General features: G+C 40.9%; 2 protein-coding genes across 9 annotated transcripts in view; one reads left to right on the top strand and one right to left on the bottom strand.

Annotated features, from left to right (window-relative positions):
- TM2D1 (TM2 domain containing 1) overlaps nucleotides 1–16,539 on the bottom strand; it is a 28,694-nt gene extending 12,155 nt beyond the window's left edge. For all 3 annotated transcript variants that reach the window (XR_010373429.1, XR_010373428.1, XM_064454939.1), the window contains exons 1-6: nucleotides 16,207–16,539; nucleotides 15,098–15,171; nucleotides 12,737–12,845; nucleotides 8,319–8,410; nucleotides 4,930–5,003; nucleotides 3,572–3,690 (exon numbers count right to left, since the gene is read on the bottom strand). Coding sequence is in view for 1 of the 3 variants with exons in the window: in XM_064454939.1 (XP_064311009.1) it covers nucleotides 3,580–3,690; nucleotides 4,930–5,003; nucleotides 8,319–8,410; nucleotides 12,737–12,845; nucleotides 15,098–15,171; nucleotides 16,207–16,385 (639 nt within the window). In the remaining 2 variants the exon portion in view is untranslated. The remainder of the gene's footprint in view (nucleotides 1–3,571; nucleotides 3,691–4,929; nucleotides 5,004–8,318; nucleotides 8,411–12,736; nucleotides 12,846–15,097; nucleotides 15,172–16,206) is intronic.
- Nucleotides 16,540–19,436: 2,897 nt separating this feature from the next.
- PATJ (PATJ crumbs cell polarity complex component) overlaps nucleotides 19,437–27,929 on the top strand; it is a 156,516-nt gene continuing 148,023 nt past the window's right edge. The window contains exons 1-4 of one of the 6 annotated variants that reach the window (XM_064454937.1): nucleotides 19,437–19,655; nucleotides 25,730–25,785; nucleotides 25,879–26,045; nucleotides 27,681–27,872. In XM_064454937.1, the coding sequence (XP_064311007.1) occupies nucleotides 25,764–25,785; nucleotides 25,879–26,045; nucleotides 27,681–27,872 (381 nt within the window). In that variant the 5' untranslated portion in view covers nucleotides 19,437–19,655; nucleotides 25,730–25,763. Of the gene's footprint in view, nucleotides 19,656–24,896; nucleotides 24,976–25,729; nucleotides 25,786–25,878; nucleotides 26,046–27,680; nucleotides 27,873–27,929 lie in introns of those variants that run through there. The other 5 variants (XM_064454934.1, XM_064454933.1, XM_064454938.1 and 2 more) reach the window with 5 other exon arrangements.

Here is a 27,929-nt window from a genome sequence, read left to right as displayed (position 1 = left end):
CACAATTAGTGACAGTCCTATGAGGCAATGGAAATGTATGGATTCTTGCAAAATCTTGTCTTTGGCATTTTCCCAACTGGGTGCTTAAGCACCCAACTTTACTGTATTCAACATCATTTTCTGGAGGAAACAGGTTTGAAAACTGCAGAGCAAGCAATAGGAATGGTTCACGTGGCAGAAATGGACTAAACACCTAATGAATCTAAAAAAAACCCCAAAACACTGAGAAGAGATGCGAGAAGACTGAATAGACATAGCTGTGTAAGCAAATATAACTGAATATACTCTTGAGGAACAAGGGAAACAATTCTTGATGGGGTGACAACAGATGTTCTCCAAAAAAAATTCTAACGGAGCATTTCAAACACAAAGACCTTCCTGTGGAGCTGAGAAGTTTTACTGGCAGACGTATAGTAACGCATCTTTGGAAACATAGTAAAATCTGACATTTAAGGTGTTATCAGGTCCTGAAAGCAGAAGTGATATCTTCATGTAATAAGTGGTTGGTGGTGGTGGAGAGAGAAACAGTTAGGATAGCAAAATACTGTCACAGGAAGTTGCCATAGCATAGTTGTGATTTAAATTGCAGGAGGAATAACTAGTCAGAGAGTTTGTTCTAAAATATCTCTAAATCCGCTCTTTTGGAAAACAAACTCTAAACACAAATGAAAGATGCACAGGTTGACCTAACTGAACAAATACAATCCAGATCAATGTATTAATGCAGTAAGCACACCTAAGTACAACCACCTTGGCTCTGTGAGTGAATGCAAAGTGCCCAAATCTGAATGCTTCTACCAGCTACTGCTCTTTCAGATCATGGTTAAGCACATTGCAGAAAACCCTAAAATGGACATTCAAAAAAAAAAAAAGGGGACAGGTTTATGGAGTCATTTTTGCAATAACTGAACTGCACTGGTACTTAGGGAAGATTTGAATTTAACTCCTGGCATGGATCTGCAGCATCTACAGTCAATAGCTTTATACAGGGTTTTAAATCTAGGCACTTCAAATTATTTTTTTTTAAGCTCTGGCATTTACTTTTTGTGTTTTTTATTTTTAAAGATACAGAATAATACTTCTCTGTCTTGTTGGAATGTTGAAAGGATTCCTAAATACCTGCAAGGCCAGCAGATATAATTTTATCTGGGAACAAGGCAGGAGGATGACATAGTACATTGCCTAATTATTTTTATTGCTTTGCAACTGTTTTCAGGAAAACAATCCAGAGAGAAGTTTATTCCAGTGCAGTCAGAGCAATCAGAACTACAGAAACACTAGGATGGACAACTTGATTGACAGGAGAAAGCTAAAGCAGGCGGCAACACAGAAAACCATCATAGGAAAGACATTTTGATAAATATTACTGTAGCCAATTTATTATTAACACAGTGGGACAGCTTTACATCTTGCATCACACTTTTCACAGCCCTTATGGTAAACATGCCATATCCGACAATTACAAGATGAAAACAAAGACCTCACTAACTCTCTACTGGCCCTGCAGTACTATCTGCTTACTCACTTAACCCTCTCTAAACTTCAGCTAGGCAACTAAACAAGCATATAGAAATGCAGATATAGAACATACAGAAAAACTGTAACTTGGAATAACAAATCTTTCTCTCTGCTGGCTACTTGGTTTCTGGGATTACCAAACTATCTGATGAACCTCATAACTAATCATATTTTCATCTGATTCACACAAAATAGCTCCTATTTCTTTTATGGATAATGGAGCACAAGATGGACTGCTGAAATCATTAAGTCAAGCCCTCAGCTTCTTGTACACATAGAGGTACATTTTAGAATGAAATCTTGTGTGATGAGTTGCCCAAAGCTATCTTTTTATTATAATGTCCATGGTATCTTTTTATTTTCACAGCTATATTATCAGCTTCAGGGTTAAAAACAAAAAGTAGACAAGTCACAGGATGATCTTAGCCATGAGATTTTATTTGATTCAAACATTTATTTTCCATCCACTTCCTCTGTTTTTGAAAGTATTTCAGGAAACAAAACTGATACGCACAAAGAGCATTCAGTGAAAGAGACAAAAGGGAGATGCAACAAATTATCAGGAAAGTGAACAAAGCTGACGGAGTGCTCTTGTCTCTCTGAACCCACAAGTAAAACACACGTTAGTAAGTATTCCAAAACTACATCTTGCTTGTGTGATGGAAAGAATTAATGTTAAGGACAAAGTATTCCTTGTGGTTTATTGTCCTTACATGATATGTCAGGTTACACTTATTTGGAAAAAATAGGATTTCTTTACAAAGCTTTCTATGTACCAGTCTTGATGTAGGTTTAAGAGAGACTAAAAACCATAAATTACACTTTAAAAAATCAATTTAGGAACCTCTGTTTTGTAATTCCCTTAAAAATACCATTTGTGGACACATTAATAACATTTTGAAAGTTTCACTCCGAAACCAAAAGAACAGTCCAAATTTTTGAACAATATCTACAGTAAAGTTTATATCACGTGGATTTCTCACACAGTTACTGCCGGTTTTCATTAGAAGGTGAAGGGAATGTTTAAATGTCAAATAACACGAAGATTCTGTTGACGTGTTTTCTGTCTGTGTGTGTATATACTTGTCTTTAAAGGAATATCTAGGTAAACCTTGGCTGTCCTAAAGACTTTGGTCAAACAACTTCAAAGGATACAGAATTTGTTTCACTGAAACACAACTGATCTAAAAGAAGAACCTTCTAAGGGCTTTGTTAGTACAAAGAATTCACTTTTTTGACACTCTGTAGCTGTAAAAAACATGCACCAATTTCAGAAAAAGAAGGTATGTGTTTCACTATGGATAGCTGCAAGGGAGGGGGTAAAAAAAAAATCAAAATAAGCAGAACAATTATTTCCTATTCTAACCTCAGGGCACGTCAACATCCACCCTCCTTTTTGTGTTGTGTCATCTATAGTTCTATTTTTTATGCATCCATATTTCTGCTGTTGATCAGCACTGACAAAATTTTGCAACTTGACTAAAATTTGCCTTTCAACTTTACATAAATAATTATTTCAATTAATTTCACATGATACACCAGCACAAGATTTAGGGCCATCTGGATTTTAACTAACAGAATAGAAGGAAAGACAGTTTCTGGGGTTTGGGATGTTTAAGTTCATTTACAAACTGCCACCCATAGTTACAAAAAACAGATCCCAAGTGTAATCCTGGCCCATCCACGCTAAAATGCTCATCAATTTCAAAGAACTAAAGATCAGCATAGTTGCTCTGAACAACTCTCCGCCTCTCTATAACACCCTAAATTATACTTACAGAACATCAGTGCAAATTGCAAAAGCCTGCACATTTCACAAATGGTACACCTTAGCAACACACTGTGCTCACAAAAAGAGAGCAGTCACAAAGACACTTGGCGCCTTTGAGGTAAACTCATTCACTTGAGGAATTTTCATATTTTATCATCTTTGTTCAATATACATTTAATATTCAGTTCTGATGAAGTGCAATTAATAAGTCATCAGCAATTTCAGTGGATGGCTGGATCCATCTTTAAAAATAAAATGCACCTATGCATTTGTGACACTTACTGCCAGGGTTAGGGATAGGTCTGCATTTTCCTGAATGTTGCATTGGTAATAGTGAGCCGTGTAAGCCTTGCTCCATAGTAATCTATGATGTAACTAGAGCCATCGGAAGGTCCAACAATCTACAAGAGAAAAAGAACCAAGACTTCTCAATATGAAGTGAAATATATACTTTGTACTAATGTCTCAATTACTGCTAATTTTCCCATCATAAAATTAGTCATGCTTAATTAGTCAAACAGAAACTAGATTTATTTTGAAGTTATGCTGTAGTTTAACTATTTTAGTGAGCACTGTCTCAGAAGGAACATTTCCCTAGGGCTTCTAATCAACCAAATTACATAGCCAGGCACTGGTACTAGGTTAAGCTGATGAGGATTTGAGTCACAAAATCAGGCTAACAAATGAGTGGGTTCCAAACCACTTTTCTTGAACAAAGGAGGGTAGGCAGGAGAGAATTAGGCTGATGACAAGTATCTTTGAAATACTGCACAGGTAAGGAATGGAGAGAAGGAGAGAAGATCATGGCTTTTTTGTTCTGGAAATGCTAAATTGATGTGGGGTCACCAGGGAGATGAATAAGGAGAGATGAAAGATACTCTCAACTGTATCTGAAAGTTATCTGAGGCAAGATCACTGCAGTAGCATAGAAAAGAATTTGAGAATGCATATACTTTAAAAGACATATATACAAGGATTTACACTTCAAAAATATTTTTCTATAAACCCATATAAACAATTTCTATATTCACAATGCATTTTAAGTTCATCATAGGCAATTTGTAATTCATGTTAAATGGATGCGCTCTAGAATAAGAAAATTTGGCAATTTCATGTTGTCACAAGATGTCACCCCAGCTGGGGATTTAACCATCATGAATCCTAAAGTCACAGGTCTCAGGTGATAAGGGACTTGTACTTGGAGGAGAGGAATAAAAAACAAAGCAGCAATGTCCTTTCTCCTGCACACTAGACGGACACCCCAGATGATGCGCTCCATCAGTATAAAGCACATGCAAACAACTTCAGGATTCAAGGAACAGCAGGATATCTCATGCAAAGTCCAACATGGTGCCACATAAAGAGCTCATAGGTTCTGACAAAGTGAATTTATGGTGTTATAGCTTCCAAGCTATTCATTACGAGTATTTATAGATAGCTAATCTATTTTTTAATTCAAACAACAAATATATTTTGTATCCATATTCTATAACACCAATCTACAAACAGAGCTAAAATAACTGCCTTTATTTTTCAATACACAAAGCTTCTAAAGGCTAAAATGCTAACAAAGAATTAACAATCAAATCAAAGCTTTAACAAACACAGATTTGTATCTTGTTTTGAAAGCCCTGACTCACCTGCATTGAAATAAGTATGAAATCAATTAGGCTACCAATTCCACAAAATCCTACAGTGCAGAACTTTAACAAACCTACAAAAGGAAAATAAAATTTAGCTGTAGCCTTAAGCCAGTCATTATGAAGTTCATAGCTTTTTGGTGGCAATCACATCCCAACTCTCTCCCCATCCCACAATATATATATATAAATACACACACATATATCTAGAGACAGACCTAAAGTTAAAGATCCTTAATTAACCGGAAAAAAACAAACAACATATTCATATTTCTAAATCCTGAGTACACTTCAAAGATTTTAAACATTAACAGTTTATTTTTTTTAACAGATAAATATTCTTAAACAATGAAAGGCAAAAGTTGATAACCATGTTACTGGAAATTTTCCTTTCTTTGAGGCACAGACAGAATAAATCCAAACTTGAGCTGCAAAATTTACTTATGAAGAGAAAGAGACTTTCTATCATCTCATGAGTTGCCGCACTTACTGATTTGACTTTCAGAACATGCTACTTTGAAGAACAATCTTTTGTATGTTTGCTGAAATAGGAATTTATTTTGAATATATATAAACACTTCTTTTTAACCAGTATTCAAAAATGTTCTTTTTTGTACAAATAAATGAAAGATTAATAGAAAATATATGGGAATAGCAACTAACAGATAAATGTTTCATTGGAAGTTGCCTTGCAAGGCAGACTTCATTTGGAAAATGCCTTCAGAAGAAGCAGGCTGTCTTAAATTTTTTTTTTAATATCAGTAGTTTCTTGTACAATGGATTTAATACTATGATTACTATATATATTTTAAGTAATGTTTCAGCTGAGCTAGGCAAACATCTAGGTTATTTTGAGAATGAGATACTCATTGTGAAGACATTTGTCTCTATACCCAGGTATAGACAGCATGAAGAGAAATGTGTATCTGTTGCATTTAAGTCAGTTGTAGGCTATGCTGTACGGGGAAAACACAGTTCCCTACTGAAAAGCATATCCTTACTGTGCTTACAGGGGCCAGCAAACTTCCGAGGCAAGAGAGAAAGCATGTTGATAACATCAACCAGTGTGGATCCCAGAGCACCTCTTCCCCACAGCTATGAGTTTTGCTGTGCTGCGTAATACCTGCTAGTAAAACCACACAGCTGTTTTCCAAAGAACGAGCCTGCTCTCAGTCAAACACCTGAAGGTCTCCTGACCTCTGCCTTCTCCTTTGTGCTCCCCCTCTCTCAGACACAGCAATCTGTCCTGCATACCACCTCCTCTCCCCCATGCCCTGTTTATGAGGCTGCATGTGGAGAGGAGTGGGGGAGTAACTGCTTGCACGCTGCAGGAAGAGCATCCCACTGTCTGGATATAGCTCCCATAGTTGACAAGATGAAACTCAAGATGAAACTAGCCTGATTTATAAACTCCAGGGAGACAGTTTATAACCTCTCCATGGAACAGCACAGTAGTCAGAGAGAACAAGGAAAATACACCTAATGACCACAAAGATGAAAGAGTAGTAGCAGGACAGACTTTCAACTGATTAGAAGAAAAGCCTATGTGCATATTACAATTAAAGTGGTGACACTTAAACATGCATAAAACTAAGTATATAATTGTTTAAAACAACTTGTTCCCAGTGGCTGATGCACGAGACTTGCAGCAGCCAGATATAGTTAGCCTGGGTATCAGTACTGGCAGTAGTACAACAAAATGTAACGGAAACAGCCAGCTAAAGAAATGCTAGCCTCAGGAAACAACAGTTAAGATGATTAAATAATGTCAAACTCTGGTGAACAGTTTACTTTGCTATTACCTGCATCAAGTGCAATTACCATTTAAGATATTTATTTGTGATGCTCCTTATACCATCTCCTCTCAAGCTCTGGTCCTGAACCTTGCTGCCAGTTGGCATTTTAGGAACCCAGTTCTCTTACCAATGCTGGTTCCAGCAGCAGCTCCAGTTTACTTGAGGAACTGGCTGCTCCATTATGTTACTGGATGTAGAAGAACTGTTTCTGAACCTGGCATATGTTTCTGGAGTGGAGAGTAAAGTGGATTTTTTTCTTCCTCCTCACCTCCCTCCCCACACGCAGATCACACTGAGAAAATAAACTGCTCTAAAGCATGGAGGGAAAAAATAGTGCTCTTGCACAGTAATAACTTATGGTTTAGTTCACAGTGTGTGGGAGAGGAAGAGGCTGCCTTCCTGATTTCTTCATATTCAATAGTTTGTTTATATTTGTGCTCTCTTTAAGCAAAAGAGAAGGAAAAAAATAAATCAAAGAGCATTTACAGTCTTCATTATGCTTGTACAAAACATTTCAATGCTATTACCTTTCTTTACCATTTTTTGCCAAGGCATAGATGATGTAAAAAAATCCCCAATTAACCACTGTCAAGAAATCCAGTTTACTGACTTTTTTTTCTACTCTTACCTATTTGATTTTGTCTTCTTTACCTTTCAAAAGCTTGAAAACTTGACTTTGGAAAAATTTAATTTTAAGTCTTAACTTTGGTTACTGGCTACAGTATATTCCAGTAGGGTTAACAAGCATGAGCCATAAGAACTTCCATATAAGAATGGAGGATTTATAAGTCAGCATTACCACATTATATAACAAAATAATACTGCAAAATATTATTCCATATCCAATGATATAACAGAAAGGTACACCTTACTGACCACTCCAAAAATTTACCTTTTTATAAAACTGAAGTAAGTAAGTAAGTGCTAATTACAGAATCTCAGGGAAAAAAGACACAGATGTTAACACAAGATTATTGAGAAGGACAGACAACATTATTTAAAAAAACCCAAGAGTTTACATTTAATGGGCAGAAACATTTATTTAACAGCCAGAGGCACCATCACCCTGGGAATCAAGTCCTAAAAACACTAACCAGAGGTAGGTCTTTTTAAAGGTTCCAGCTTCTGTTACTAATACTATGAGCTATCTTGAAAGTATGTATATGCCAGAAAAAATTCCATATCCCAAAACACTAGGTTTACTGTAAAGTTTGTCCACTATTTTCCTGGCAAAATCAGACATCATTTGAGTAGCTGGCACATGAGTCAAAACCACTTCTGTTTCAGTGCCTCACAGAGAATGCTGTGATAAACATCAATGCAAAGCAAACATAAAGCAAAACTATGAATAGGAATAATCATGTTTGCTTATTAGGATTTTATCTGTTGGACGACTATACATCCATTTGTCACTGTTCACGCCAACAGAAGAGCAGGCTGTGGATAATGCAGGATTTTATCTTACTTGACAATAAAGTAAGGATTCTAGTTGTAAATATTAAAACTTCAGCCTTCACTACTCAAAACATAAGTATACACATACAACTCAGCCATAACAATAAGCTCAAAGAAAAAAATAAGAAATAAACTTACCTAATGCAGGATAGCCTAGATAAAATCTATCTGCTCCCAACCATCCAAGAAATAAGGACAGAGCCACTGCCACTTTGTAAGAGTATCCATTTCTGCCAAAAGAAACAAGTAATGTAGACAATGACTGCAAAATATATTCACTCATACTTTTGAGAATTAAAGTAGTGATTCATTTGCCTGCTGCTTCAGTTAAAAAAAACCAAAAACCACAAACAAAACAACAGACTTCTTGTTTATCTTCCATTAACGGACACAGAATTGATAATGTTAAGCTTTCAAACTGGGTAGGCATCTTCCATAAAGCAAGCTCAGCTGTGGCAACTCAAGTATACTTTTGCAGAATACAGATTATTCTGAAACTAAATAATGATTTCTTGTCAAAAGAGACACAATTCAGTTGCTGATACATTCCCAGTTTTACAGAGCACTTCCTAACAGTTCAGCCCTATTGAGACAAACCTAGAAAGCTAAGAGGTGTATGCATACTGTCTGTAGGCATTAATCTCACACACAGCCAAATTGAGAGGAACAGGATAGACAGGTGAGATGTCAGCAGAGACAGTAATTGCAATGAGATCTGAAGGAGAAATGAACCATGGCCACCAGTTGAAGAAGTTGCAAGGATTCAACAAGAAGGGTAAGTCATGTATCCATTTACTACACTCTAAAGGCACAAACTCATAAATGAAAAGACATGTTGACAGTACAAAGATGTAGAGTGGTAGAGAGGTACCCTGAAATTAAGCATCCCATGGTTAGTCATACAAAATACACAGATACAACAGACTTTTTTGATATTTATCCTAATTGGTGCCATTCTTTCCATCTTCTGGAGTGACATGGCCACCTAACCACCTGTAACTTTCACTGTTCATGTGAGCTTTATGCTAATAAGTGAGCTAGAAACATATAGCTATCAAAACTAGAACTTGCTGCATCCTTTGCTGCATTGGCAAACAGCTAGCTCCTGAAAAGAAAAGCAAAACCAAATGTAATTAGAACTTAGAAAAAAATTCAATAATTCACCGTTTTGATACGTGCACTACTATGTGCCAGCAATTACTTAATAAGCCCAAATTAAAATCTTGGTTGACAGCTGAATAAAACATAGTTTCACAAAGACAGGAGCTAAGAAAGGTCCAGGCACCTTTATTAAGCACTTTCAATGCCAAATAAAGATGTACCTTTTTGCTTATTATCTAGATTTACTGGCTTTAAAACTTAATGGCAACATTAAATGATTAAATCATGACTTTTACCTCAATATTTGTTACTTAGCACTTATTTGCAACACAGAATACATTGGGCGTTCCTGGAACCTAATATAATGTAAATTATCATTTTTAGAACTGTCTTCTTTCCATTGTAAAGAACACTAATGGTTTTATTTAAAAGGTGAGGTAAACTGTTGGAAATTGTTTATCAACTACAAAGTGTCAACAACCCTCCAAGGACACTAAAGCATCAAAAGAGCTCTTACATAAAAGGTGGGAACACAGTTTAATTTGAGATGCTCCTGATCAAAACCAGAAATAGACTGAGCACTTGCCTATGAATTGAGATGCTTTTAAGAACAGAACAGTCTGCAACCTAGTCAACATCAAACTGATGGGCAGAAGAAATGTAGTATGAAGTGGAAGCATGTTAATATTGTAACAAGGCAGCATCCACTCTTGTATTTCCTTTGCCTTACTCACTCTTACAGATACATATATGCATTGAAGACTAGACCAACAAGTAGGAAAATAATACATCCCAGGCACCTAAAGGAATTTCTACAATGGGGTAAAAGGTGTAATTTCTTTTCAGTTGCTCTTCTCAATTTTTCTTCCTTCTCAGCCTCATCCAATCTTTATTCTTTTCTGCCTACATTTCTTCCAGATACCATGTTAAAAACTTTTTCTTCCAGCTCTCCCACACTAATCATTTATATGCAAGTACTGCTGTAGGTCACAGTGGTTTCTGTGCTCTTTCAGGGTCTCTTAGCACTGCTCAAAGACCTGTCCACACTGAACCTCATTAACTTCACAGACTACCATTTGATGGACTCCTTGCGAAGAATGGCAATACTTGAGCAATGGACATTTCAAGTCTGCAGAATCAGGGCCTGTATGTATTAGGGAAAATACATGATAGAGTGCCAATTTGGGGAATTCTAGAATTTGGCAAAAATCTACCTCTGAAACATCTAATTAAAACCAACCCAAAGCAATCCTGACTCCCAGTATTTCTTTGCCAGAGCAACCTTATTAGCACTTAAAAGCTTCTCCTTGAACTAATACTAGGAGCAACATGAACACATCTACTTATACAAACATACAACATTTCCTGGTCTTGCTCTAAAGTAACTGGATCCCAGAACTGTTATCTGGACTGTTGTTAAATTACAGTTTTGGCTAAGCACAACTTGCTGATTTGCTCCTTCCAAAAGCTAGGGACAGAGATTAACCTGCTGTCCCCATGCTAGGACAGTCCTGCTATGGGAAGATGCCTTCTCAAACCAATTTTCTGGTTAAATGATGAGCAATTATTTCTGCCAGAAGACAGTTACAGTTTCCATCAAAACTCAGATAGGATGCTGGAAAATCTCCAAAAAAGCACAGGAAGGGCAGGCCTGTTGTAGTATCAAGCTGAAGATTCCTGCTTGAAACAATGTTTCTAACACTTAGGTAACATTCAAAATGCCTTATAAAAGACTCATATAATGATCAGTGATTAGACCACTTTTAAACAAGTGTACGTATGAAGGATGGTAATACTAATCTTGCTGCCACTTTGAACTGGCTTTGGGACATTATCAAGGGCATGTCTGCATAACCCTGCGTTCACAGTTGTACTTTACTGCGGTTTTCAGCAATCCCACAAAGGGTGCTCTTCCCCTTCTGCCATACTAGCAGTCATGGGACTGGAAAAGCCACAGCAAGTTCTTTTGGTAGTGTAACCATTGATTATTTAATCATAAATAACAGTCATGATCAAGTAACAGTCATCATAAGAAGGATGACATTTTTTCTGCTTATATAGATTTGAGCTTTTAATCAATAAATGTAAAAAACCCCCTACATTTAAAAAACGTTTCTAGAATATGTATTAAATCAAAGATACACATATACAAAAAACTCCAAACATAAGAATTACTGTCTACCCCAAAGAGGAAGCAATTTTATTGAACTAGTATAGCTCATCTTATTCTCAGTCCCCATCACAGATGGGACTGAAACACAATTGTTTCTGGACAAAAATGTTACTGAAGTCTAGTTTGCTAGCATTTAAATTTGATTAGATGTAATAATATGTTTTCTTCAATTTGCTGAGCTTTGACTGTTGAGAAGACTAAATACAGAGAAAATATTTATGAAACTAAGAGGCAGAGCTGTACTTCTGAGTTAGGCAAATTATTGAGCAGTAAGTATCACATCAGAGTTACTTGCCCGCTAGTGTGATAAGGAATACCCAGTGAATGTTACTGGAGTTTTAATTTCCAAAGATTCCAGTAGGACAAAAGAAAAAGGCTCCTGCGTGAATCACACAAAAAGGAGAAACAAATGGTACTGACAGGTGTTCACTAATCATTAGCATTGGCCAGTTGGAACATTTATTGGTATCCAGAGCTCTCCATTGCTCACAATGTGCTTTAGAAAAACCAGGTCCATCATTTTTGTGTTTCAGAAACAGGCTCTTAAAAGACACAGAGGACTTGATTAAATACAAAGGTTGTTCAAAAATAGTGAACAGTTCCTCCAAGAAATATTTTTGAGGAACTGTAAAGAGACTTAAATTCCCCCAATATTCATATATACTACAACTTAAGCCGCAGCTACAGGCACACTTTAAACTGGCATGAACCACTACTGCCACTGAACAGCGCAGCCCAGCCCAGCCCTCCTTTCTCCACTCTCTTATCCTTGAGTTGCCCTCATCCTTGTGCTGGCACACATGCTTGAAGCGACTGTACTGTGACTCAAACTGGGGAACTGATCCAAGTTAGTTCTAACCCAGATCAGTTCCCTGATTCAGTGTTCAGTACGGTATGTCAGGGAAAGGGATGGAGAGGTGCCATCAAACAGCTCCTTTCAGCACCTGTGCGGATTTTAAGCATATGTGAAATGTAGCCTTAGCATTTGGAGCAAATTTTTGCCAGGGGAAAGTACTAAGTAAAGCAAAGGTAAAATACTAAGGTAAAGCAAAGATACAAACATAACTAAACAAAGAAAAATGTGTTCATAGCTGAGACAGATTTATTTATAAACATGCATGTTGTATCCTTATAGTGTTTATTAGAGGATTAAGTACTGGGCAACACGTGTAGGATTCTACCTTACTTGTCTTTTTCCTTCTGTCAACACATCATACTATTTTAGAAAAACTTCAGTGTGAAAACAAAGACTAATTATTATGAAGAACAATGGTGTACTTACACATTGCGACATGCAATAGGCTTGTAAAATCCAACTTCATGTCCCGTAAAGACTTTTTCTATGCCAAGGTGATCTTTGCAAGTAATATTTGGTGCTGGCAGACACTGAACTGAGGACAAAAAAATCATTTGAATTGAAGCAGTAACCAATTGGGTACTGTAGCATTTTTGTGACGAGACACAAGTGAAATACATAAATGAAGTTATACGGTGCAACAGTCTTGATACACAGCACAGTACACGCAGACATACTTTTAAGGCAGTCCTATCACTAACTTGTCTTTTTATATAATACATATTAAGCAAAATATATAAACCTAATTGCTGCCCTAATTCTGCTGTAATTTCCATTTTGGCTCCATTATGAGTCAAAGAGAAACCTGAACCTGAAACATTTTCATCATGAGAACAGTCAAATTTTGGAACAAGTTGCCCAGAGAGGTGGTGCATCACCATCCTTGGAGGTTTTCAAGATGTGACTGCACAAAGCCCTAAGCAACCTGGTCTGAACTCAGTGCCAATGCTGCTTTGAGCAAGAGGCTGGACTATATGACTTCCTGAGGTCACTTTCAACCAAAATATTCTGTTGTTCTGAGCTCAGGCTTGACTCTTAAGAGAACCAAAGTGAAAATCACAGCAGAAACTGACACCTGCTAAAAGTTTGCAATGTACTACCAGAATATTAGTCACTCTCCAATGTTGAAGTCTTGTTCTAAAGGGAAAAGTCCCAGTCCTTTACCCACTTTCTATTAGTTTTCAGTATTTTTGACTCCTGTTGGTTGGTTCCAACAAAACAGAAAGCCAGTTTCAACATTTTTTTCCAGATTTACCTATACTACCTACAGGCAAGAAGACCAGAATTTGGATTTTGTTTTAACATCTATCCATATTGCATAGGCACCCAAAAGAAAAAGGAAAAAAAATTATTTCAGGCCATCAGTTATCAGTAACAGCCAAAATATATGAGCTATCTGGACTTAACTGCTATAAAGTCCTACATGGATGTTACTCATCAATGTGCCTAATCTAAGACAACTACAAAAAACTACATTCTTTCTTTCAAAAAAAAATTAAGCAAAGAAAGCAGTGCTTCCTTTTATTTAGAAGAAACCCAGAGCAGATTATATACAGGAAAGGACACAGCTTTCCTGTCAATGTCATGCCAGTCAGACTTGAAATCTGCTACTCAATGAGACTACGTGGATGCTTTGAATTAAACCCCTATTTGTTTGGGTGATGGATTCCAGAAAGATGTTCAGAAACTGTGGTGCTTCAAGCATGATCCCGAAGATTAATTTTTTATTACTTAGATAATACTAAAACAGGAAGCGGCTGAAATACTGTGGGGATAAACTGGTAACTGCTATGTGTGCAAAATACTCTATACAGACACATAAAACACTGTTAATTAATTCAGCAAGTTTTCCCACTCTGAAGCTTATCTCCTGTTCAAATGTATAGCATATTAAATACAATCACATAGTAACTGGTTAGACAACTAACAATTTGAGTTATGATCAATCTTGAACTACAGAATATTCCTTCTGCTCACTGACTGGACATTTATAATCAGGGACATGATGTCAAAGATGATGTAAAGGGCTGAATAACTTAAAAACCGATCCATTAGGGACAGTACTTTCATCCAGTCTCTGAAGTATTTGGAAAACCTTCACTATCCCTGAGCATCCCAGTGAAGAAAATTATTCAGCATTTATGAAAACAAAATAAGAAAGACAAAAGCACACACATGTATTTTAAATATGAGCGCACATAAAGCAAAACTGTTGTGCTATTAGCTAACACAGAGACTATTTATTTCAGTGCCTGAGAACATCAGAAAAGCTAAACTTATGTAGTAAGCCAAGTGATCAATTTAAGCATTTTTCTGTTGTACTCCAAAGTACGTTAGAAATTAACATCAAAATAAATGTGCTTTCAAAACAGAACCTCATGGCACTAAAGACTCCTGATGATGGAAGGCACCATGTTTTCTTAAAAAACAGAAGATTTTGAAGGCTGTTCTGTCACATGTCAATTCTTTTAGTAAGTATATGCAAAATCAATATGACAAGAATGGTTTGTTTTAATCACAGTAGTGCAGGACAGAGCCTAGAGGATATCCTGTACATTGAAGAGATTTACCAGAAACCTCACTTACAAATGTACCAATCAGGGACAATGTATTTATTCATTTTTTGTAAAGCATCCAATCCACACAAGTGTTTTTCACTTTCATACTAATGATATTACTAATCCCATATTTTATAAAGCTCATTTAGCAGATACACAAATGCATATATTGAACACTTCCTTGGAAAACGTAGCTGCTGTCAGTATGTTACAATTTAGAAATCCTTACCATATGCTGTGTGATTTGTACAATTCATTGGTTCTTGTGTACTATTATCTATTTTAGGCTCATCGCACATATATGTTCAGGTAATTGAGGAAAATATTTTTCATATGAAACACTACAACAGGTTTAACGGTAATCTATTCCACACTCTTTAAACTCTGAGGATTTAAGATGCACCTTGATGTTAGCTTTCCTTCCTACCCATCCCCCAAAATAGGAACAGCACATTACCATACAGCAAATCTGTTAATCCAATTTAATACACCAATATATCGCATAAGCTCCACGTTTAATTAGTGCTGCAGTCAGCACTACCTAAAGCAACTACAATGTTTATCAGTCATGGCCTCTGTATTTGAAGGCAACAAGGTAGCATGCCTAATCTAGTCTTCTTCCCTTATATCAGAGTACCTTTTAATTGAGGCATTTGGTTGAGAAGGTTAAATCTACAGTAACATATGGAACTCAAAGTACACCTAGAAATGAACATCTGAAATGCCAGGAATTTAGAAAAAACCTGAGCAGGAACTTATTTCCAGAGATCTGAACTCCCACGGCCAAGTAAAGCAGAAGATGAAGTTAACTTTTCCAAGATTTGCTATCCTGACACTTTTGATCTGCAGCTACATCAATAACTGTCAGCTACCATCAACAAACATTTCCTGGGGATGGCCTGACACGCCTTTGGAGAGTCAGGAGCCTCGCAGCTAGAGTCTCTAACACCTGCGCCCTGCTCCTTTGGACTGTGGAGGAAGACCCAATATTTCGCAAAGCCACCGTGTCTCACTCGACTGTCCTGCAAAAAAAAAAAAACAAAACGCGGCGGGGGGGAGGGAGGGAGAGAAGGGGTCTCATCTCACGGGATTTTCTCTTTGAAAATCAGAAACACCCCAAACCCGCACACATGCACACTCTGTACCACCCCAAAAATAAACCTACGCCTCTGCAGACGTGCCCTCTCCTGCTCCTTGCAGCCGAGACCCCCCTCGCGGCTCCTGACCTGAGGTTTTCTTCGACCCCCGCCCCGTCAGGCACCTCCGCCCGCCCGGGCCCCATCACCATAGCAACCGAGCCCCCTCCGCCCGCCCCGGCCCCGGCCCCGCTCAGGATATTGCCCCAGCCTCAGCTCGTCGCACTTGAGCGGTGGCTCCGTGCCCGCCGCTCCCTCCACGGCTGCACCCGCGAACCAGAGGAGAAGCAGGATCCCGGCCTCCGCCGCGCCTCTCCGCCGCCCCGGCCCCGCCGGCAGCCGCCCCGGCCGGGAGGCCATGATGGGAACCGCCGCTGCCATCAGCTGACTCGCCGGCCCAAGCGGCGCCGCGGGGAGGAGCGGCTCCGCCGCGGGGAGAGGCCTCCCTGCCTGCGGGGAGGGGCGGGGTGGGGTGGAGGGGGTCCTGCGCGTTGTTCGTTGGCTGCTGAGGGGGCTGATTTGGGGGGGGTGTGTTTTTTCGGGGGGTTGACCTCAGCAAATATGGCTCCTGAGGCAGCTAATGGTCAGCGCTGAGGGCAGAGCGTGCCCCTACTCAAGATGGCGCTCCTACCGCCCTGGCGGCGGGACTGGTCGGTTCGTGCCCTGAGTAAAGATGGCCGCACCTGCCACTAGCACCTGGTGGGACGGGGCCCACCTGCCCTTACTTAAGATGTCGGCCATAAGGAGCTGTGGATTGGTGTGGGGGGTTGTTAAGCAGTCCTCTCGGCAGCGCGGAGCTGAGGCGGCTCCTGGGTGTTGGCACTGCGGGGAGGCGAGTCGAGTCACCTGCAGCAGGAAGCGCCCCGGCGCCTTGAACCGAGCGGCGGGCGGGGGACGCCGGGACCGGTGGGCAGGCTGAGCCGGGCCGGGCCGGGTGAGGGCATGTCCCGAGAGGGGAGAGGCGAACCCTCCCTGCTCTTCCAAATACCGAAGCTGTAACTTTGGCCCAACAGGTGAAATGTTGCCTCGGGGTGTTGGTACGAGGGGGTGTCCCTGGTGTTGTCTGGAGATTGCTAGGAACTTTCAAAAGAATTTTAAAAAGCAGAGGAGAGGTTAAAGGGATGGCTTGTGCCGCTCTGCAGCCAGCCGGTACCGGTCAGTAAACCCTTCTGCTGAACCACGGCTTAAACCTGGGCTGGGGCAGTGCCCTCATAGCCAGGTGGGGCTGGATGGGCCTTGTGTGCTGTCAATGTGTCCAGGACACACAGAGCAGTCAGATTAAAGAAATAGTTTGAAATTGTTATTCTATTTTCACATAAAATTGTGATTGTATTGTTACAAATGCTTTTTATTTTATTTTTAAAATGAATCCTAAATACCTGGAGCAGGCAAGCCTTTATCATCAGCAGCATTTGATCTTTGTAAAGTATTTTGTGGTCATTACCAACCTTTTCCTTTTCTTACTTCCTTGAAGGCTATTTCACATTTTTCTAGTGTTTGGTTGTGAAGGTGTCCTTTTTCAGTTATGAACTGCTGGGGGTTGTGGACTGTTTATAGGAGATGGGGAGACGGGGAGACTGTTCTGTGTAAACATACCCAGGAGAGACAGCACTACTGTCATAAGTTTACAGCTGGTCTAGAAGCATTTCCTGAAAAAAAAGTAGGGACATAGAAACTGAAAAAGGCTAAAAGTAACTCCAAGATAGTATTTAAGAGACTGTTGTCATTATGCAGCCCTTCTGGAAGTCTTTTGGTTTTACTGGTTGTTATTTTGGTGAATGAATGGTGACACATATGAGTCTGTCAGTACCAACGAAAGGTTTGTCACAGTCCCAGATATTCAAAGAATCAGTAAAAATGTGGATTTAAAATGTGTGGATGGCTGACAAAGAGCTCAGCCAGTGATGTGAAATATTGCCATCTAACAGCTTTTTGGGAGATTTGTGTAAACTAAATTGGCAGTCTAGAGTTCAGCAGACAAAGTATGCAAATGAAAATTGATACTCCTTTCAACAACTGGAAGAGAAAGGCCAGGGCCAGAGTGCACTCAGTAATGAACTCAGCCCTCTGAGATCAAGACTGAGGTGCACTGATGAGAAAAGTGCTTGGCTCTTTTGTCTGCAGTGCATCTCTCAGATGGATAAATACATGACTTGCTGTTCATCACTGTCAAGAAAATTGTCACTTCTCACGAGCGCTACATTAATTAAAATTGAGAGTAAGGACTCAGAAGTTAGGCATTTGGAATCTGAATTTTTAAAAATGGAGGATAAAATGATCTTAGCATGTTGCATGCTCTAGTGCAACTGCTATTGCTTAATAAAACAAAACAGGCACTAGGAAGAGGGGAAATCAAGCCAAAGTTATGAGGTGAAATTAATTCCCAAACCTTTTATAATCCTTATCCTATGCCAGTGGTGGGGCTGTGTAAGATCTGCTGCAAATGAGTTAGTGAAACAGTGTAGCAGAATAAAAATTATTTTGAGAGTTTCACTTTGTGTGTGTGCCTCTATAGCTTTAAAAAAATCTGAAAACAGATGACCATGCAGGTTTCAGAGGTAGAAAGCACTTGCAGTTCCCGCAATTAACTTCAACTAAAATGGTGCGTGTTCTGTATTTTGCAACTAGCAGTAGGAAAACTTTGCTTTTATTTCCTCCTCTTGGGCTGCCTCTGCAGGGACTTAAGCCACAGCTCCTACACAGAAGCTATCCCAGGCAACGTGCAGCGTCTTTCAGAAGCCATAGGTAACATGGGGTGTTTGAGTGCTGTTGGGTGCAGTGCTGGTTGAGGTGAGTGCTGTGAGAGGTGTTCGTGCATTGCTGGTTCAGCGCGCTCTGGGGGAAGTGTTATAATCCCTTAACTCTGTCCAAGCTGCTGTCATAGGGCTTTTGCTGTCCCCTTTTGTGGAAGTGGTAGGGGCTGTGCTGCTGAGGCCTCTGTGGGAATTTGAGTTCAGAAGGGCTCTGAATTAATGTTTGGACACTGGTTCACTGCAAATGAATACAAATAAAGTTTTTCTATTAAGTCTACACCTACATTTTGCCCTCACTAGGGAGTTTGGTGGCAATGTTGATATGTATGTAATTTATGAATCAAGTTCATCTGAAAAATGACTTGGGTTTTAAGCTCTGTGTTTCACAGAGCAGCTACCACTGGCCCCTGTGGCCAGACTGAATGCCCCGTTCATGAGCTTCAGCCCTGGGCCTTTGCCTGCAGGACCCCCTCCCGTAGTCCCCATCGCCCTGTCTTCAGCAGTAGCACAGAAGTGCTGGGCCCTGCCCTTCTCCGACCTTCCAGATCATTCAGGTGCGCTCTTCTCCACGGCACCTGAGGGCTCGCCCCCGCTCTTAAGCACCGCTCAGCTGGAGGCGCGGGCCTCCCAGAGCCAGGAGAGGACGTTTGCCAGCAGCGGTGCTTCTCCAGCCGGCCCGCCCCAGGGGCACTGGCGTTACGTGCCCCTCCGGACGCGGCCTGCTGGCCGCTCCCGCCCCCGCCGGCGGGATGCGGCCCGGCCGTCCCCCGGGAGGCGGCTCTCCCGCCGCGCCGCCCCGGCTTCCTGCGCCGCAGGTGAGGCGCCCTCGCTTCCCGCTTCCGCCCAGGTGAGAACCGGCGGCCATCGGGCCGCTCCGACCGTCGCCTCCCGCCCGCAGGTACGGCGCGGCGGGGAGCCCCGCTCCCGGCGCGGCGGGGAGCCCCGCTCCCGCCCCGGCCCCGGCCCCACCGCGGCTGCTGCCCCCAGCACCGCACGCCGCCCCGGCGGCTGCTCGCGGCCCGGCCGCGCCGCCTTTCGCCTCCGCAGCGCCCCCAGCGCTGAGGGGAGCCCGCCTGAGTCCCCCTCCTCCCTGCCCGCCCCGGCCCCCTAATACGGGCGAGACTGTCGGTAGCGAAGGCGGTGGGGCCGGGGAGGGGCGGCGTAGCCCTGAGGGGAGGCCTCGCTGCCGTCGACGCCGCGGGAGCTGGCAGATGTGGTTTTAGGGAGGGGGCGCCTCTCCCTGGCAGGTAAAGTCAGCTTACTGTGAGGGCACTTCTGGAGCAGTTTAATTCCTTCTTCAGACACGGAGGCTCAGCCCGGCCCTAGCACTTGGTTGTGGCGTGGATCCTCGGGAGGAGCGTTTCCTACCATCTCTCTTCCTCAGTGCCTGAACTGTATCTCGATGTAAGCACTGCCATGGTCAGGATACCAGCCTGGACTCAGCCAGAGGCTCCCACCTTGAAGCCCTTTAGGTTTCAAGCACTAGGGTCCTCTGTGGCTCCCTGACACCCACAGTAAAGGCCGGGGAGAGCTGCTTGGCTCCTGATGGCGGGCAAAGGCGTTCTGGGACACAGGAGTCGTCTTAGTGTTGTGTTGCGCAAGCAGTTTCCATTGCTTGGAGAGACGGTGTAGTGACGAGGAGAGGAGGCGCTAGGGAAAATACATACAGTTTGCAACTCTTTCTGTTGGTGCCCGTCAATTTTGAGATTCTTAACAAAGCACGTTTTTTTCTTTATTTAGCAGTTGATTAATAAGAAAACAGTTCTTTCGCTTTCTGTGTAAATTATTGAAGCTTAGAAATTCAGTATGGTTCCAGGTCTAACAGCTCTGCTCCCCATGAAGTGATTTGTTAATCGTGTACATTGTCTCATAGCAATTCTAGGATTTATTGGCTAATTTCAGTAGAATATGACAATATTTAGATCTCAGAAACAAGTTTTCCTCAGGCTTTGTGAGAGTAGGTTTCCGAGAGCATGTTATTGCTCCATGGAGAGTGGCTTCAGCGTGAGCTCACCTTTCTATTAGACATCAGAGAGCCCACACCAGCACTTCCCTGGCGGCCAAAGTCTGCAGGAATTCAGGTTCTGCTTGTTAAAAGTTAGCACAACTTGAGAGTGACTAAGACTCCTCTTGATCTGCATGGAGACTGGTAATCACAGATGCAGGGTGGTGGTTTTTTTGCTTTCCTCATCCTGTGGTCACTAATTGTATGTTACAAGAGGACACGATCTGTTTGCCTGTGGAATAGTTTTTTGATATTTAACAGTATTTAGCTTTGACCTGCTTCACCTTGGCGATGCATGGTGTATTTGTTTGTAGGTACTCACAGGACTGTTCAGTTGTTTCCTCTTTCAAGTGCCTGAACACTCAGCATGTGCTCTGTAGGACATCTTATAAATACTGCAGCATTACAAAGAACAGGAGGTTTTGGTGGTTTCATCTGGAAGGTGTGTACGTGCTAAGCTTGGTTGGACTGAATTCTTCTCTGCGTTACCAGGATGGAAAACTGAGCATAATGTGTAGGACAGCAAAAGATGTGTTAGAATAGTGTTGTTTTTCACAGTGTAGTCGCTTGATGGCATGTAAACAATATAATTTTTTAGTATCTGAAGTTACAGGTGATGCTATGTTGGGACAATTTAAGATTAAGATCACACCGACAAGTGCTGTTTCCCCTTTCTTTTGCCTTTATCAAATTTTAAACTGTTTGGGCTGAAATTTTCCAAGTCAGAGAAATCTCTGATGAAGATGACATGCACTGTATCGGTCACTTCTGATAACAGGGCCAGGAAAAATTACAACCGCGTTAGTGCAGAAAGGTGACTTTGGATTGGGATGTACCCTTGGCTGTTCCTGTGGCAGGCTGCTCAGATTGGCTGTGCTAGAAGCTTTTGAAAAACAGCAGCAGTTATCACTGGTGCATTAAGGACTTGCAGTGTTTCACGTCCCAAAAGGCTACACCCACACTGAGTGGGGAGAGCCTCTCATAAGGCAGGACTTACCCTGCAGGCGCGTCTCTTGGAAGGATACAGGTTGTTGGAGGCCAAGTTGAAGGATGTAGGGTAGAAGCAGTTGTAGTTGTTAGGTGTGTGTGGAGAAATTGGAAGAAGAATATCTGCTAGTTCAACTGTGTCCTCCTTCAGACCTCAGCAGGAAAACCCTTATTTTTGTCTTTCAGCAGACCTTCACAAAGGGCAGGTGTTTGTCAAGGCTGCTGTCAGGGGTGTCATGTTCCCCTCCGGCTCTGGGATGTGCCAGGGTTAAGCACCCTGTGTCTCCGTGCAAGTGGCAGGCAGCTGGCAGGGGGGTGATGGCAATGGAAGGCTTAAACCTTTCAGCTCTTCTGATGACCTCTGCTGGCATCAGCATGGGGGAATTCCTTTTTTCTTAGTCTGCTTTTGAAGAAGATCCAAGTCCTAGGATTTCACACAAAACCTTATGAAACTTTCCCACTCCCTGTAATGCATTGAGTTCAGCTCTCAAAAGTGAAGACAGTAAAAACCCAGATGCACACTGTGCTGGAGTGTGGTGTTTTTTCTGGTGCTAGAAAACACTAAACTTTCTGAAATTCATTATTTTCTCAATGATTTTACAATTATATTGGGAGTTGTGACATAAATTTTGAACTGAGGTTTGCAGTTTTGTCTACTGATGAGATAAATTAGTAACTGTAGGAATCAGAGAATGGGGCTAAGGAAGTTGAATGCAGAGTGGGTGAGCTGATTTTAACAAGACAAACCATAGTGTTTTGGACCACTCTTCAAAATTATCATCTGGGAGTGGACCTCTTGATTTAGCAGCTGTCTGTTGACACCTTGTTTGGACTTAGCATCAGTGTTTGGAAATCATTTAATAATTAGCTGTTTGGGTCTCCAAACATAAACAGCGCAATAGTATATGGAGTTGTGTGTTTCTCTGATGCCCAAAAGCCAATCTTAGAGACCTGTCCTCAATAACACATTACTTGAAAACTCTAAATTAGTTTATATTTTCAGGGATCCCCTTACACCAGAAGGAGCTGTTTACTTTAAAATGTAGCACACTTTATTTTTCCCCCCACTCTCTTTCTGTGAAAGAAAGGAGAACAAAGAAATACTGAGGGTGGTTTTAACATATTGCACACACAAAAAAAAATCATTAAAACCCATTGCTAGCTGGCTGGAGGCCAGCTTTGATCACAAGGAATCCCAAAGCACTCTGTAAACTTGAACTGTTATATGAACTGTACCTGAGGTCTGCTTTGGTGTCCACTGGTACAGAGTGGTCTGTAATGGCTCTTAGCAACGCTTTGGAGCAGCTCAAGCAGGAAGCTGAAACTTTTTTTTTTAATATTGTTTTTCTCCCCTCTTTTGCACCCCTTTCTCTCAGGGACTTCTGCCTAGATCTCTTACCTACATTTTTCTGCTTAAATTTTTCTTTCTTGGATTTGTACCTGTTCTCATAATTGCTATTGTTATACCCGCTGTAATGGAAAAAAGATTAATCTTGAAGACTGTCAGTGCGGCACTTTGAGGCTGTTTTTGAATGACGCAGGCTATTTCTCATGGTGCAGTTTGCCAGTGCAGCTGGGCTGCTGCAACCGCTAGCCGCTGTTGCGGCAAGGTGTGGTCCCGCTTCCCTGGCGCTTCTCGGCCCCCTCTGTGCCAGTGCTGGCAGTTGAGAGCTTAATGGGGCAAAAAGCTCACCCTACCAAAATGTGAAGGATTTTTCTGTGTGTTTAGCTCCCTGTTCCAGCTTACTGTGGGATCAGATGAATGAGTGCAGGCGCAGATGGAAAGGGAGGAACAAAATGCATGCAAGAGGGCTGGAGAGCTGGACCAGCCTCTTGGCTTCAGCCATTGGATGGGCATGGTGGTGTCAAGTCGGCATTATTTCCTGTTCTGCTGGATTTCTTTTCTGGGTTTAATCTTTCCTTCACCCTACTGCTGTTTTAAAGGTGTTTCAAGATACTTTTCCTTGTAGGAGTTGTTTTGCATCCCTTTCTGATGTTGGTTCTCTTGCTTTAAGTTGTTGGATTTTTTTTTTTCCTCTTTCAATGGCTGAGGTGAGGTAGAAAAACAGATGAGGAAAGTTAAATTGGGAAGAAGGAACAAATTTCCATGTTATTTGTCCTGCTTTGTTAAGATTCATACAATATTTTTAGTCAAGGTGGTTAAGTTTTGTCTTTTTGGTTTAGGTGAAGACTCAGGAATGTATGAGGAAATGGTATTTTCATCTGTTCTTCAGAATCAGATCTCAGCACAGAATCAAAGGCTACTCCGCTCTTAGAAGTGTTTTATTTCGAATGGAAAAGAAAATAAAGCCGCACCACTTACAAAAGTTCAGATGCATTCCTGGAAATCTTTCAGGGGTTGTATGGGTTTGCTGCTTCAACTTTTGCTATGAGTTTGATTTAAAATGACCTCCTAAATCTGTTAATAGTCTTGCAAAGCGACTCATTTTGCTTGGCCCTGGGTGGAAACCACGCAAACCCACTGAGTTCTGCAGGAATTCCTCCAGGAGCCAAAGCTGCTCAGATAGAGTTAAGGGTGCACAAATTTGAAAAAGTGGCTTGTGACACACCTCCACTTTTTTTTTTTAAATTAGGTAAATCAGCTTAATCTGACTGTTCAGGAGAAGAGAAGCTTTTCACCTGCATACTTAATATTTTGCTAAATATAACAGTGTCCTCCTGGAACTCAAGATGTTTCCAGTGTGAGCACAGGCAGTGTCAAAGGCAGAGCTGAAAGGATCAGAGGTCCTGCTGGGAGAGACACCTCACCCTGGTGTTACATTCAGATGCATATGACCCTTCCTACTCTCGAATTGCAAGACTAAAGGAGTGAATACACCAACTGCTTTTTAAAATATACGTATATGTTGTTTCTGTTCCAAAATAATTCCAAATATATTATTCTGAAATTACGCAGTTATATACTAGGTAGAGTAAAAATTATGTAAATTTGTGCTATTAAATGGCTGACTTCTTTCAGAGGAGCTTATACTAAATGAATAAATCTTGTTTCTTCTGTATGTTTTGATATAACTGCCTTGATAGATTTCAGAATGGCAGGCTCTGCACCAACGTAATAACATGCAAGTAAGGGTACAAATTTATCATCGCTGCTAATTGCAAGTCTGTTGTTTTTATACTGCCATCTAGGCCTCAGCCTCAGTTGGAGACCTGTTCTATTTGGCACTGTAGATGAGCACAGTAAAGGATATTCTGCTCCTTAAAGGTTTGTCACATACGTGGAAAAGAGAAAGGCAATCACATGTAGGAGAAGGGAACGGGCTTCTTTCACCTGTTCAGCAGTGGGGCTGCAATTAGAACTTGCAGGAACATGCAAGTAGGCAAGTGTTGGAATAGGGATTAATTTGGCCAATTTTGGGCCTTAATGCTATGCTGTGTTATGAGTGGAGGGAACTTCACCATTTTATAGGTATATTGTGTACATATATGCACTATATATAGTGTATATATAGCAAGGTTTCACCTATACTGCCATGCAGCAGGGTGGAGGTATCCTGATAAGAATACTGTCTACAAATAATCAGGTAGAAAGTATCTTCTAAATAATCGGAAGATTTTATCTGTATGTATATTTGAAAAGATCACAACTTTAATATCAATGTTCAAAATAATTTGGTTGAACATAGCTGTCTCTCAGTTTTCTTGGACAATGTTTGTTTTTATAACCTGCATTTTTACTTATTTGAAAGAGATGTTCATATTCCTTCCTGTGTGTGAAAGGAAAAGCACACGGAACAGGGAAGGATTTTTGGATGTGCTGAGGCTCCAGTGCAACTAGCTGTATTGAGGGCTTTGTTGAATACTCGGGGTAAACAACAGGAGGTAGTAGTATTTTTCTATTAACTTTGTTGTAGTCATTCTGGTATTTTATTAATGCATTTATTGACTGTGTATCTGTTAGTGTTCTGTTTGGATATATATATATTATTAATTTGATTTTCTTTTCAAACCTCATCTAGGTTATTCTGAGTAATTCCAAAAATACCTTTCAACATGCCTGAAAATCCTGCTGCAGGTATGTGGTCTGAAAGTGATTACTTTTGTTAGGCAGTGAGAAATGAAGCTCTGTTCCTAACGTGTACTCTGTTCCTAACATGTTGTGGTGCAGATAAACAACAGGTGCTGCAGATTCTTGATCGTCTGCAAGCAAAACTACGTGAGAAAAGAGATTCCCAACATAATGAAAACCTGACTGTTTTGCGTAACACGCTCGAGAGTCCTTTGTTCAACCAGGTACTGACCCTCCAGCAATCCATCAAGCAACTGAAGGAACAAGTGAGTGTAAAATTATGGTTGTTGGTGTGATGATAACTATAGTGATCTTGGAACTTAAAACAGGGTATGTAGGCGTGTGTTAATGAGGGCACTCTCATTAATAAGCTGTAACTTGGTGTGAGTGAATGTTGGCCTTTTTTTATTTTTGCTCAAGCTAATATCTAGAGAGTCACTACTGAAATGAGAAGTGGTATTGCAACAAACAGGTCATGGGGCAATGTGCTTTGAAAGGGATGCAGAAGAGGTGGGCGTTGAGAACCACATCAGCCAGACAAAAGCATCTGCAAAGGACATCAGCTCTAGTACTTTGAGTTCTGAACACAGTTGGAACTGGGATCCTTTGTTTTTCACAGAAGCTAAATACTATTTATCAGCTAAGTGGCAGCATCTTTTCTCCTTGAAAGACATCATCACTTAGCTCCTGCTGACTTGTACAAGAATGGTTAACAATGACTTGGCTCCAGCAGTAGAAGGAACTTGTATGGATTGGTTTATAATGCCAACTGACACTTAGACGTGGACATCCATGGCACATCTGCATGAACAGGTCTCACTGTGCAGTTAGCAAAGTCAGGCCCGCAAACTTAAAATCAGGGACTAACTTGGCATACCTTAAGCAGCAACGATCCCTGTCTTTGCTGTTGCTGCACCAGCCCAGCTGCAGGTATAGAAGGTGAGTGTCAGGGGGATGAGGCCACCTTGCTGTCATTGCCAAATGTATTGCACGTGTTCCTGCCTGGGTGGCATGGAACGTGCATGGAATACCTGGCTGTGCCATTCCTTCTCCCTTCTTCCTATGCTCTCAAAGGTGCTGTATCTGCTCCTTTTCCTTCCTTCCAAAGCTTGGATGCATGTCTGCAAGCAATAAAAATGTGTGAAAATGCAAATTTATCTAAGATCATGTTTTGTGACTGTGGCATAATGGATTTTATATCCAGAATGTTCAGAATTATCATATCTAGAAAATTTTGTTTTTCTTGACATTCTTTTTAAGCATGTCCCTCATGAGCAGTTTCATTCAGGATGGGATTTTTCAGTTTACTGTGTTGCACTGGGAGTATTTCTGCATTTCTTCATTATCTGTTAGGACTAGACATTGAACTGCAAGTTCTAGCAAAGATAACATGTTCAATAGTAGTTCCCTAGGCTCTCTCTGGGGAGCAGATAATACAGACCAGGCCTTTGGCTCCTGAGTGACTAAGAGACTTTTAAAAAATTTTGATTCTTGTTCCAAAATTGTCTAGGTTTGCCTGACAGTTGCAACAGTGCTTGAGTGCCTCTTTAATGCTGTTGCTTTTGCATGTGTTGTTTCTGGAATAGCAGGGTGAAAAGAGGATAATGGGCATGGGCAGGGAAGCAAAATGAAGAAATGGAGAAAATGAGTGGAGTAGAAACACAGCTGAAACATTCAGGGAACTTTGCCTTCTGAAAAACAGTTTAAACTTGATAAGGTAGCTTGGTTATAGCTTATATATTAACATTGCATATTTTATACAGGTGAGTATATTTGTGTGAATAGGTATATCTGAACATATGTATGCTTGCTTCTTTGGCAGTTTCACACAAGATGGTATCTGTGGAAATATCTTCTTTTGTTTTTAATAGTTTTTCTACGTCTTTGTTCATTTTCAATAGCTCAATTATATGCCTCCTGACCGTTCAGTAGATTTTGATTTTACTAAGAGAGGGCTACTAGTGTTTGCTGACAAATCAGTTGCTGCTGGGAGTGTGCATATGCCTTGCAGTCCACCTGAACCCAAAGCATCTACATTCACTCCAAGTCTGGGAGTTAATGAATTTGAGACAACCATCCAACAGATGGCAAAGGTAAAGCTCTGGATTTAGTGAACGAAACTTGCTTTCCTTTAATGTCAAACTTTTCCT

Source organism: Phalacrocorax carbo, chromosome 6 (assembly GCF_963921805.1).
Source record: "Phalacrocorax carbo chromosome 6, bPhaCar2.1, whole genome shotgun sequence".
NCBI lineage: Eukaryota > Metazoa > Chordata > Aves > Suliformes > Phalacrocoracidae > Phalacrocorax > Phalacrocorax carbo.
The sequence above is the reverse complement of the archived record's forward strand: the minus strand, read 5'-3'. Positions and strand labels throughout refer to the sequence as shown.